The following is a 13729-nucleotide window of genomic DNA, read 5'->3' on the forward strand; positions in this document are numbered from 1 at the left end:
CATGAATATTTCATGACTCCAGTTCCCCCTTAGTGCCTTAGTCAGTGACAGGTAAGTGGGGGCTGAAATGCAAGGATCTCCCCACTAACTCTGCCACAGCTCAGCAACTTCAGACCTTATGACCCAGGGTGCCATATGGCATCAGCCTCACATCTGGCACAGCCCTCACATCTGTCACCCGGCTGGCAGCCCCAGCAGGGAGGGTTTAGGAGCGTGTCTGGGCCTATTAGACAACATGTCGGAATCTATTGAATGTGTAGCCACTGAGGGAAGGAGGAGGAGGAGGAGAAAGAGGAGCTGCTCTCTGAGAGGGTCCTCTACAGCTTCCTCTCAGAACCATTATGGGGTTGCTGTTTTGCAAGGTGACTTCAGGCCCCCAGTATTTGGGAAAAGATAGCTCACCTTGGTCTCTCTACCTACCCCCTTATAACCTGCTAGAACAGGTGACAGGTGTTTCCATTCCAGTCCACTGGGGAAAAGCTATTGTATAGACAACCAGAAAAAATAACCCAGGCACCAGAAGGTTTTCCAAAAGATGCTTTTCTAGGTTTTATTACAAGAGGAATTTGCAGGGCCATAAAGACTTGTAAGGTAAAGAGGGAGGCAGCCCTAGGAAAGTAACCAAATCATCTACCTAGAGACTTTCAGAAATGAGAAGGACTATCCAATACCACTCTACCCATCCCACTGCCTCTTATTATTCTGAAAGGGTAGTTTTCTACCTTTAAAAAATTCTTTCCCTGTAACTGTTCAATTTTCCTACCTTCAAACCTTAAAAGGGATGAAGCCGACTATCTCCCATTTCTTCTTAGATTGTAGCCTTGGACTCTTCCTTTGACTCCATAATCTCTCTATTTTTGTCTTTAGCCAGAGATGTTGAGGGATTTCTCCTATGGGTCAGACTCCCCATCTGGAAACCTGCCTTTCATGGGTTGAGCATAATATGTAGGCATTTGATACTGAGTTGCATGGAGTAACCAAAGGATTCTATTCTGAATGCCTCAAAATCATTCCTATCCACCTATGTATTGGTCCACTTATAAAATGTGCCAGGTGTCATAGTAGGTAGGAAAGGTATACATGGATCCTATTCTTAATGAGATTTACAACCAAATAAACACTTAAATACATAGTTACAAATTATGATGAGTTTCATGAAGGAAATGAACAGGTTGTAATCATAGAAAATAACCAGGCAGATTTTCCAGGAAAGACCTCTGTAAGGAGGTGACATTTAAGCAGAGAGATAAAGGATAAAAGATCAGTCACATGGAAAATGGACAAAAAGGTTTCCAGGAAAAAAAAAGGGGGCAGGGGATACCAAATGGGCTGGCCTCGGGTGACAAAAAGCTTGGTTGTATCAAGAAACTCAAAGGGACCAGACTAAAGCCAGCTACGATAAAAATATTATTGGGGGAGGGTGTGGCAAGGAGGGCAGGAGATCACACAGGGCCTGTGAGACATGGAAAAGGAGTTTGGTAATTATTCACTTGCTGTGGGGGATGGATGAGGGGTTTTAAATAGAGGAGTGTCAGGCCTTAACCTTACTTTTGCAACAGCTGTAGAGACCAGATTGAGAAGGGACAGAAGTCAGGGACACCAGTAAGTAGGCTGCCTCAGCAATCCACAGGAGGAATGATGGTGGCTTAAATTGGTGACAGCCATGGAGATGGAGAAAGCAAGTCAGATTTTGCTTGTGTTTGAAGCCACAGCTGTTACTGGGAGATTGGACACAGAGGATGCAGGAAAAGGGAGAGACAGGCCTCAGGAATGATGCTCTGGTTTCTGGCTTGTGTTATTGAAGAGATGATGGTACCACACACTGAGATGAGGAGTTCCAAGAAAGGCCTAGGCTTGAACTGGTAATCATCAAGAATTCAATTTTGGCCATGTTAAATTTGAGATTCCTGTGAGACATAAAGGTAGCGTTGTCAAAGTCTATGAGTTTGGGAGCTCCAAAATTGGTGTGATTAGAATGAAAATTTAAGAGTTGTCTACATGTAGATTGTATTCAATAGTAATCTTTTTTTTCCTTTTGGCATTACTGGGATGGAATCCAGGGCCTGGAACATGCTAGGCAAGTGTCCTACCACTGAGCTATATCCCCAGCCCTTGTAGATTGTATTTAAGTCCAGGGAACTGGATGAGATCACCTTGGGAAAGAAAGAATATAGAAAGAAGACCCTGGACTGAGTTTGAAAAATTCCAATATCCAGTGCTTAAATTGGGAAAGAGAAACCCACAAAGATGAAGGAAAAGTGGCAAGAGAGGTAGGGGGACAGTCAGGAGATAGTCACAAAATCCAAGAGAGGAGAATATGTCAGAAAAGAGGGAGTGGTCAGCCGAGTCTACAGTTGGTGAGAAGTTGAGTAGGATGGGGACTGAGCGATGACCTTGGAGGCCAGAGGGGACCTTAACAAGAGAAAATGTAGCATTATAGACGGGTAAGCCAGATGATAGCGGATCAAGGAGGAAAAAAGAGATGAAGTAGAGACATTATGTGTAGAACACTCTGCAGTGTGTAGATTTGGTGGTGGTAAGATGAAGGTGCTCTCATCTGATGACTTGCTTTTGGAGATCTCAGATGTGACTTTTTAGAATCTCACATGGAATGGTGAGGAAGATTGAGGAGAGAAGGGGAGCTATGAAATAGGCACTTTAGAGGGAGAGAAGATGGTGGCCAGAAAGTATTGAGAGTTCATGCCAGGTTTGAGATCATGAATTTAAAAATGAAAAACAGCTACCCAGGTGCATGGTTTCTCTCCAGCTACCTTGAGCCCACTGTAAGGCAGGCATGGAGAATACAAATGATTGAGTTCATCAAGGAATGGGGTTTTGCAACAAAAGTATAGCAGAGGGAGAGGAAATAAGGGAGCTGAAGATGTTTGCAATGAATGGTCTATTGCTAGTTAGACTATAATCTCCAATATGGACATGAAGGGAAGTGGATAAAAGAGAAGCTTGAAGGAGAGTTAAGAAAGTGAATAGCTAGTCAGGCATGGTGGCACATGCCTGTAATCCTAACTCGGGAGGCTGAGGCAGAAGGATGGCAAGTTGAGGCCAGCTTTGGCAACTTTTGAAGGCCCTAAGCAACTTTGAGGGATCCTATCTCAAAATAAAAAGGGTTGGGGATGTGGCTCAGTGGTTAAGCCTCTCTGGGTTTAATCCCTGGTATGAAATAAAGAAGAGAGAGAAAGAAAATGAATAACTAAGGGAAAGTGCTTATAGAAGGCCTCCCTGAAAAGGTGACATTTAAGCTGAGACACAAAGATTGAAGAGTTGGTCAGATAAAGAATGGGTGAAGAGATTTCTAGGGAAAGGGATACCAAGTGGGAAGTGAATTGGTGACCATAATGTATTCAGGTGATTTTACAGTGGAAACCCTTGTGGAGGGAAACTGGCAGAATAGATGGTTTAGAAGGGAGTGAGATGTTGGCAATGGAAATCTGGGAGGTGGCATATGGCCTAAAGTCTAGTTGGCTAATAATGGAGTGAGTTCAGTGGAAGAAGCAGTTGTTAGATCCTTCCTTATCACCATGTGGATGTTGAACTCTCCAATAATGATATCAAGAGTTGGAGTGGGCACAACTATTCAGATGGCTATTGTGCAAACAAAACCAAACAAAAAAGAGAAAATGGCTAGTGTTGGCCAGAATGTAGAGAAATTGGAATCTTTGTGCATTGCTGGTGGGAATTTCAAAGGTACAGCTGCTGTGGAAATCAGTATGGCTATTCTTCGAAAAATTAAACACCTATAATTACCAGAAGATCTGGCAATTCCACTTCTAGGTGCAATTTCACTTTCAAAAGAAGTGAAAGCAGGGACTCCAACAGTTATTTGTACATCCATATTCATAGCAGCATTATTCACAATAACCAAAAGGTGGAAACAACTCAAGTATTCATAGACTGATGAATAAAATGTGGCACATACATAGATTACTATGGAGTCTTAAAAGGAAGGAGGTTCTGACACATTCTACAACACAGACAAACCCTGAAGACATTATGCTAACTGAAATAAGCCAGACACAAAAGAACAAACAGTGTATAATTCCTCTTACATGTTGTTCCTACAGTAGTCACATTCACAGAGACAGAAAGTTGAGTGGTGGTTACTTGGAGCTGGGAATAAGGGGAATGGAGGGTCAGTGTTCAATGGGGACAAAGTTTCTGTTTGGGAAGAAGAAAATGTTCCAGAAGTAGATGGTTATGATGGTTGCCTAAGTGTGGATGTAATTAATGCCACTGAACTGTATGCTTAAAATGATTAAAATGATAAATTTTATGTTATGTGTATCTGACAAATATTTTTTTTAAAGAGACAGACTGGGTGTGGTGGTACATATCCATAATCCCAGCAGCTAGGGAGGTTGAGGAAGAAGGATCATGATTTCAAGGCCAGCCTCAGCAACATAGTGAGGTCCTAAGAAACTCAGAGAGATGAGACCCTGTGTCTCTAAATAAGATATAAAAAAGAGCTAGGAAAAAAATTTTAAAAAATAAAAAAGAGCTGGGAATATGGCTCAGTGGTTAAGCACCCCTGGGTTCAATCCCCAGTACCAAAATAAATAAATAAATAAATAGATAGATAAAAATTTAAAAAGAGATAGAGTCAAGGGGGAAGATCAGATGTCACTAGGAACTAAGTAACCATGGGGCCTATCTAGGTAGTCCACAGGTAGCAATGAGGAAGAAGAAAGAATGGTAGAGATAGGCAGCAGGCAGGTTCCTCAAAGGAAAAGGATTTTTTTGCAGAAAGGAGGAGGAATAATGGCCTAGAGGAAGCATTAGCAAGCACAAAAGACACCTACCTTCCCTCCAGGTCCTGGAGGACTTGACATTTGAGAGAGAAAAATAAAAACAAAATTTTAAAAGTCACTGTACAGGCTAGGGTTGTAGCTCAGTGGCAGAGCTGCTTGCCTAGCATGTGTGAGGCACTGAGTCCTCAGCACCACATAAAAATAAATAAATAAAATAAAGGTATCATGTCCATCTAAATAGCAACAACAACAAAAAGCCAGTGTACACTTGTTAGGGCTGGTGGGGAAGTAGTATCCTTGAGAAATAACCAGGTCTCAATTGGGAAAGAAAGTGATAGGTACTCTCAGTGAATAAATTAAGACTATGGAACAGTTTGCTGTTGACTGAGAGTTCCAGAGGACATGATGGAAGAGTTGGAAAGGGAAGAAAAGGGTGAGATTGGAGTATGAATAGACCCCTACAGTAATCTCCTCTTATCCATGGTTTCAGTTTCTGCAATTTCAGTACCTGCATTCAACCATGGTCGGAAAGTATTAAACGGAAAATTTTAGAAATAAACAATTCACATGTTTGAAATAACTTTATTACAGTGTGTTGTTATATTTGTTCTTTTGTTATCGTTGTCAGTCTCTTCCTGTGCCTAATTTTTAAATTTATTGATAGGCATGTATGTATAGGGAAAAAACAGATCTATAGACTTTGGTACTATCTACAGTTTATAGAGTTTGGTTTCAGGCATTGACTGCAGGGTGTTAAGAATAGATATAAGGGGCTGGGGATGTGGCTCAAGCGGTAGCACGCTCGCCTGGCATGCGTACAGCCCGGGTTCGATCCTCAGCACCACATACCAACAAAGATGTTGTGTCTGCCGAAAACTAATATATATATATATATATATATATATATATATATATATATATATATATATATATAAAATTCTCTCTCTCTCTCTCTCTCTCTCTCTCTCTCTCTCTCTTTAAAAAAAATAGATATAAGGATGAGAATCTGGACTCTGAGGAATAGCCAGAGACAAGGAAATTTCTTTTTGTTGGTGACTGAAGTTAACAGGAATGTGAAGCCTGATGGGATGATTCTCCCATACAAGAGAGTGACTTGCAGGCACATAAGAAGTCATTTGATGGCTAGCAGCCCTGATATCTCACTTGTTGCTGTGCTGGCTTTGAGGGAGTCTGCTCTTACAGATAGCACTGGAGCAGCTCTTAGTCCACATGGGCAGCAGTAGTCTACTGAATACTTCCACTGAGCCAACCGCATTGCCTTCTGGGAAACTGCTTGATTCACAGGTTCTCGGCAAAAATTGCATACAATAGTTGACTCTAGAGTTAGCCATTGTAGTTTACATTGTCGTTTCACTCAGTTTATATAGGTGTCTATATTTTAGCAAGTTACCTAATCTCTCTTCTCAAATCCTCAGTTTCCTTATCTATACAATGGCCAAATATACCACTTCACTCAGGGGGTTGCTCGGAAAATGATGTGAGATCATATGTGGACAGCACCAGAAGCGTAGTAAGTCCTCAATAAATGGTAGTCGATACTACTGTTTTCTGCACTGTCCTCTCTTTCGGCATCTTCCTCACCTTATTCCAGATGCCTCTAGTCCTCAGTGTATTCTTTAACCAAATTCTCCATCAGAGCTAAACAGTGCCCCATCTTCCAAATATTTGATTTTCCCTAATGCACCCTTCCCTATGTTACTTCATATGGTTCAGAATCCTCCATAGTCTCCCCTGGGGTGAATCTGATTCAGCCAGCTAGTCCTTTGTTTGCATGAACTTATGTGTCCTCAAAAGATAACAATTGTCCTTTAACTGAAGCCTTTGATGATATAATCCAATGGAATAAAAGCACATCAACTTCCCCCCTCACCTGGCTGTGGTTTAGCCATTGTCTGAGAATAGCATTCTAGATAGATCCTTGCTTCTCAGGGTCTGTGGACCAACAGCATGGCCACTACCCTGGAATTTGCCAGAATCTCAGCCCTTGTTCCAGACCTACTATTTGGGAATTATTTCAGCAATACCTCAGGCGATTCCTGTACCCATAAAAGTGTGAGTAACACTTCTATAGTAAGGAACAGCTAAGTGAAGTAACAGGTGAGGATTCCTTTACAGGAAGAAAAGCTGTGGACACAAAGAGGGGACCCAGAGCAGTTACTTCAGAGCCCTGGGGATGGAGCTCTCATTGCTGCCACTTGGAGAACGTGGCATCTCATGAGGACCCAGCTGCTAATCTGCCATGCTGGATCTCTGGAGCTTCAAGGAGAGTCAGGCTCCAGTTACTGGAATCAGAGGGCTAATTGGCCCCACGTGGCGCCAAATCCTGCCACTCGCAAGGGGAGTGACAAGACTCCCCAAGGAGCCAACCAAATGTAAAGAAAAGGGAGCCAAAAGCAAGGAGGGATGGAGAAATAAAAACAGACACCTTCAAATGTAACTCTTACAAATCTATCTCCCTGCCTAGAAGTACAAGGAGGAAGAGCATTAGCTCAGAACCATTTTGTCGTCTTCTCTGTTCTTCTGTCCTTTTGTTGCATCCTACCTAGCAACAGTAGTTAATATGAGCTCCAGCTACCAGTCCCTTTTTGGACAGTGATGGGGGCAAGGTTCAGTTTAGCCCACAGAGGAGTCAGGGCATCCAGATGGAGTCAGGTCGACTGAGAGCTGGGTCAGGGAAAGGGCTGCCTGGGAAACAAGGGGATGGAGTGCATTGTGGGGCTGTCTCTTAGAAGTAAGGAGTTGATGGAGGAAGGGCCAGGACTGTATGAGACTAGTGAGGTTTATCTTCGGCTCCCTTTCTCTGCTCCTCTGACCACCCTGAATAATGCTACCAGTAATATTGACACCTCTACATTTGTGTGATATGTTTAACCTCCCTAAGTGCTTCTGTAGCCATGATCTCATTTCATTTTCCCAACAACACAGAGTGAATGGGATCAGAGACAGGTTAATTATGATGTGGGCTGAGCATCCAAGCCGGGCCAGAACATAGAGTGCTGCTGGCCATAGGATCAAAGCAGCCCTGCAGTGGAGACTCTAGATACTGAGAGGGTCTAGGACCCTAAGAAGATGCAGGTGGGGGTACTGGGCTTGTGAGCTGTGTCCAAGAGATTTGGTTCCAGTTAGACTGCTAATGTGCTCAGCCTTTCCTTCTTCATCTACCTTGGAGCCTGGGGTGGAGGAGGAGGAGTCACCTAGTCTATTTGGCAGGACAGTGAGAGGGGATAATGGATGTGAAAGTACCTTTTCTCAAATGAGGTAATGGGTGTAGAAATGCAAAGGACCACATGGATCTAAAGTGTTGTTATCATTAGGCAGAAGAGAAAGGCTAGACCCTTACCTGGGTCACTGAATGAAAAGGATGAGCCTGGCACAGGGTGATGGGAGACCTTTAGGGATCTCAAGTAGGAAGGAGACAGAATTAAAGCATTGGACGCTTTGGTGCAAAAGAAGAGAAGAAAATAGCAGGTCCCAGAAATAAAGCAGGAGCAGGGAGCACAAGTTTGGCTGCTTCCCAATTTTGTCCAGGGTCGCCCTGTTTGAGGGGACTAGAAGCTAAACATCTTTCAAAGTCAAATTGCCTGTTTCCCCCAGGAGGGAAGTCATGTGACTCACGGACAGCTGAGCTCCTGTCATCCATCACTGCTTGCCTTCAGTGTCTCCCAAGTCTCCAGGCATTTAGCAAATTTCAGAGGGACTGAGCCGCAGACACTGAAAGATGCAAACCCCAGGAGGGAAGTAACAGCCTCCACCTGAATTGTAAAATGGCCTTCTGGTCTGTGAATGGAGGCATTCCCCCACCTGTCTACCCACCCTAGATGCCCAAGAAGGCCCAGACAGTGTGAGGAAGGGGCTGCTTACAGAATTGAGGGAGGATGCAGTTATGGATAATGAGTCCAGTCCAATTTGGGACAACCTTAAGCAGGGATCAAATAGGTTCCAGTCACATCTGGGGAAGTGCCTGTCATGGTGGGAAAGATACTGGGCCCCCTATGGGAAGATAGGGCATGCCCATGGGCAGTGCTTAGGTTCTTTTTTTTTTTTTTTTTTTTTTTTTTTTTTTTTTTTTTTTTTTAAAGAGAGAGTGAGAGAGGAGAGAGAGAGAGAGAATTTTTAATATTTATTTATTTTTTTTTTTTAGTTCTCGGTGGACACAACATCTTTGTTGGTATGTGGTGCTGAGGATCGAACCCAGGCCGCACGCATGCGAGGCGAGCGCGCTACCGCTTGAGCCACATCCCCAGCCCAGTGCTTAGGTTCTTATCTTTCCAGCCAATACAATCCCCACTTCCTCCATGGACTCTTCTCCACTTTTCCACCCCTCCTCTGAACACCCAAGTTGGCACTAGAGTTTGCCTGCTAATCTCAGCACTCTCAATCTCTTGTGAATTGGACACTAGTCTTCTCCTCCAGCTGAACTGGAAGCTCTTTTTGAATCTTTTTTTTTTTTTTTTGAACCCAGGAGAACTCGACCACTGAGCCACATTCCCAGCCCTAGTTTTTATTTCATTTAGAGACAGGGTCTCACTGACTTGTTAAGCACCTTGCTGTTTTGTTGCTGAGGATGGCTCTGAATTCGTGATCCTGCTGCCTCAGCCTCCTGAGCTGCTGAGATTACAGGTGTGCACCACTGCGCCTTGCCTAGAAGCTCTTTGTAGATAGGGATCTGTGACTTCTCTTGTATCCCACAGACCTCAGGACTGAATAGGCACTGAATAAATACTTGTTGATTGACTAACATGAGTTGAAAACTAATGCAAAATATTCATGTCACAAAAGGCTCATCAGTTGCTCTGGCTTTAGGAAGGCCCGTTTTTATTAGTGCTGGTGCTACCTCAAGGCCCACTAGAGACTGAAGTGTTCCCAACTTCAGAAAAAGGGGCAAAGCTAAGGCTTTAGTGGCCAGTGAGTGGGGGTACTGAGTATAGGACAATGTACCCAGTGCTTCCACAGCATGTGGGCATCTCCCTTGCCAGTGTTCTGCTTCTACACCAGGGGCTCTGCAGCCTTACAGGTACTTGTCCACCAACCTGCCCCACATGGTGCCCACATGATAAATGAGCTAGTGTTTTCTCAGGAAGAGGCCCTTTAGCACTGATGAGGTTGGCTGGCAGGAGTCAGAAGTCTATTTGAGAAGCGGTCCCCAGGATGAGGCAAGATGGCAGCTGCTGGAAGATGTTCTTTGGCTCCCTTCAAAACAGCTCCTGCCTGTCACCAGCAGCAAAAATGAGAGAGGTGCCCATCTGAAGCCACCTTTGCAAAGTCCCTGTCCCAGGAGGGTGCCTATCAAGGACACTGGCCAGCCACATTCCAACGTCTGAGTGTTTTCAGTTATAAAGTGATAATTTATCTCATCAGGGTGGGACCGAGAGAGCCAGCTTCTGAATTCACTTTCTGGAGGCTTGACCTCATCCTAGCATCCCCCCCTGTTCTCCTCTATGGGGTGAGAGACAGTCTCTAAGCCAGCTTGGGTGCAGCCTGAGTGGATGTGGCCTGATGCAAGTCAGACACGGTCTGTTTTCCTTCCCAAGTTCTGGTATGATGGCAACAACTCCAGTCTTCTTTGCTGGCCCATGAATTTCTCTTTCATACAGTTACTCTAAGTCTTATACACTTCCCCCACAAGTAGACCTAATGCTCCACTATAATTATTTGATTTGTGTCCAGATAAACAACCTAACTGCTTGAAACTGTTTGCCACTGATGAATTTAGTATTTTTAGCTAGTCAACAGTTACCTCACTCTCATAGTGTCAAAACCTCCTACTTCTTTTACAAACCTTGTATTAGTTTGATCAATTAACTTCTGGCCCTTTGTATCTTATTCTGAAGGGCCCCACCTGAGATCTTAAATTCAGAGAATATACATACTCATGCAGGGGAACCTAAGCCCATTTGGTAGGCCTAAAAGTCTAGGGCTGAAGTGGTGCCAAGTTGGGGAGCCAAGGCTCTGGGTCACTTGGCTCTGGACCCCTCTATTCCACCCCCACATGCCCTACTCTTTTTCTGGGCCATCATTCCCCTGGCGCCCTGTGCTCTCACAGTGCCCCAGTGCCCTCACCCTCAGGGCTTTCCATATGAACATGACATTCAGGCCTATCTCACCCTGGCCCTTGATGTAGAAGCTTTATAAAGCTCTTGTGTAATTCCTAAGCTTCAGTAACTTTTAAGTTGTGGGCATCTGGAGAACAATCTGTAATCTCTCCCAGGTGTTAGGGGAGCACTTTCTCTTCTGCCAGTTTCTCTGGGTTTCAGGTCTGTGAGCAGCCTCAGAATACAGCTCCCCATATAGCCCACAGGAGCCATTTTCCAGCTGTCCCATTAGGTGAAGTAATTTGGCATAATGTACCATTACGTAAAGTAGTGGTCCTAAACATGAGCATACATGTTTATATATGCCACCCCGATAGTTCCTTTTTAGATACCACCTAAGAGATATTAATGTTTCAAATGACACAAGGACTTCATGAAGATGCTCCACATTCTGGAATGACTTCACATTCTTTTCCCACTTATCTGTCTGTTTTCATTACCCATTCCCTCAAAGTTTTGATTTCCCTTAGGGAGTTAATAGCCAATTAAAATGGGTGATGCCAGTGGACTTCAGAATGACCCATTTGCACTTAGGGTTCTTCTGGCATCCCAATGCCTTGAAGTTTAATCTCAGACTTCATGGCACCAGTTTCTTCTACTGGCTCCAGGCCTGAAGACAAGTGACTTCTCCTTCCTAACTTCCTCTTTCTCCAATCTGAAATATGAGGCTGTCATCATTTCTGTTGATTTTAGAGGATATAGGAAATTAAGCTGTGACATCCCAGGTGCCATGGCCAGAACCCTAACCAGTGTCTCACCTAGCTGGTTCTGAGGTTTAGTTCCCTTTGCATCTTCTTTTGCTCCCATCTTCCCCTTCCCCCAGTCATGTGATGCAGGAAGAGAGCGCAAATGATATGGAATGTGAGCAACTGCCAGCAGGGACGCTGCGTCAAGTGACCATTCACCGAGACCCTATATATGGCTTTGGCTTCGTGGCCGGCAGTGAGAGGCCTGTGGTGGTTCGATCTGTGAGGCCAGGTAGGTGTCCCTCGTAGTGTCCCTCTAGCCCTAGCTCCTATCCCCCCACACCTAACTGGTCTGCCCAGAGAGCACAGTGCCCAAGTACACTGTGTTCCTAAAGAATTCATGAAGAGTAGGTAAAGACTTGCCTACCAATAACAGTGTTTAAGACTGATTAGCCCAAACCATTGAGGTAGCTTGGAGCCTTAGAGGCTGTAGTTGATTTTTTCATAGGACATGGGTCTTAATAAAGCTTCCCTTTGCATAGTACATTCAAAGAAGAGCCACAATGCTTTGGATGACAAAGTGCCATTTATTCAATTCAACAAGTATTTATAGATCACCTACTCTAAGCCCAGAAATGTGGTAGGGAAGTACAAGACACAGTTCCTGTCCACAAGAATCTAATCATCAGGCTGTGGAGACTGGTAAAAACTCATGAAATAAGCTAGGCACAGTGGTACACATCTGTAATCCCGGTGACTGTGGAGGCTGAGGCAGGAGGATTGCAAGTTTGAGGCCGACATTAGCAACTTAGTGAGACCCTGTCTCAAAACAGAAAATAAAAAGGGCTGGGAAATTATCTTGGTGGTAAAGCACCCCTGGATTCAATCTCCACTATCACAAAGGAAAAAAGAAAAATACATCAGCCACTAAAGACTGGAATTAGGATAGAGACCACAGATGGGATAGGAGGAGGGAGAAGAATAAAATATCTGAATGCCACAGTGGAAATAACGATAGCTACCATTGATTAAGCATCTGCTACTATGCACTTTACATCGTCTTGTTTAATCCTCACAGCCAAGCCTACAAGATAAGTGATACCTTTCCCATTGTACAAATGAGGAAACCGAGGCACAGAGGAGGAGGAATGATGTGTGCAGGGCCACTGAGCTAGGAACCAGCAGAGCCAGTGTTTGCTCCAGGGTCTATGTGTTACCATGAGGGGGATACAGGGAATTGATAGGGACCATGTGGAAAGGAACAAGCAAAAGCTCCCCTAAACTGTGAATGATACAGGAAAAGGCTGAAGCACTGTTTTGTTCCAAATCTGCTATCATTGACAGAAGATAGACAGAAAGGAGCTTTATTCCTGACTTGCTGGGCCTGAGGCTTTAGATGTTTACAACAGTTTCTCGCTCAGTCAAGAGAAGCAGCCAGAGTACAAACTGGTCTTGCAGAAATTTGATGAATTTTGCAATCCTCAAAGGAAAAGAAAAAAGATTGTGTAAACCCTCTTCAACTATATGCCACAGAGAAAAAAAATCAATTCAGGAGTTAGGGGCTGACCTAAGGCTCCCAAGACAGTCCTGCTGTTTGACAGGAAAGTTTTGAATCTTTGATCAGAAATCAAATTTGTCCTCAGAAAAAAGGACCAGGTAAAACTTGGTAATGGACCACCAGGCACCCCTGCTTTAGCTTCAAAGGGGACAGAATCATAATTTGTAGGGCCAAAGAAAGCTCCTAGGCCTAGAGAAGGTTAACTGCAAAAGGTATAAGATAAAGATGCAAGAGAAGCCAGGCATGGTGACACACACCTGTAATTCCAGCAGCTTGGGAGGCTGAGGCAAGAGAATCGTGAGTCCCAAGCCAGCCTCAGCAACAGTGAGGCACTAAGCAACTCAGTGAGACCCTGTCTCTAAATAAAAGGGCTGGGGATGTGGCTCAGTGGTCGAGTGCCCCTGAGTTCAATCCCTGGTAAACCCCCCAATCCCCCCAAAAAAAGATGAGGGAGGAGTTAGAGGGGTGAAGAGAAGACCCCAGGAGAGAGCCACAAAAAGCCGTGCAGTAAATGGCACAGCCCTATTAGAGATTCAGGCTGAACCATGTTGCAGCATCTGCTCAGGCAGCTGCCAAGTGGTTCAGTGTTTGAGGACATAAGAAAAGACA

The 13729-nt window shown here is 44.2% G+C and overlaps 1 protein-coding gene across 1 annotated transcript in view; it reads left to right on the forward strand.

Moving 5' to 3' along the window:
* Positions 1–11703: 11703 nt before the first annotated feature.
* Positions 11704–13729, forward strand: part of FRMPD3 (FERM and PDZ domain containing 3) — a gene marked incomplete at its 3' end in the record, with an annotated part of 69406 nt that continues 67380 nt past the window's right edge. The window contains exon 1 of the mRNA XM_081278121.1: positions 11704–11854. Coding sequence (XP_081134247.1) covers positions 11707–11854 — 148 coding nt within the window. The 5' untranslated portion in view covers positions 11704–11706. The remainder of the gene's footprint in view (positions 11855–13729) is intronic.

Source organism: Spermophilus citellus (assembly GCF_964194105.1).
Source record: "Spermophilus citellus genome assembly, chromosome: X".
Lineage (NCBI taxonomy): Eukaryota > Metazoa > Chordata > Mammalia > Rodentia > Sciuridae > Spermophilus > Spermophilus citellus.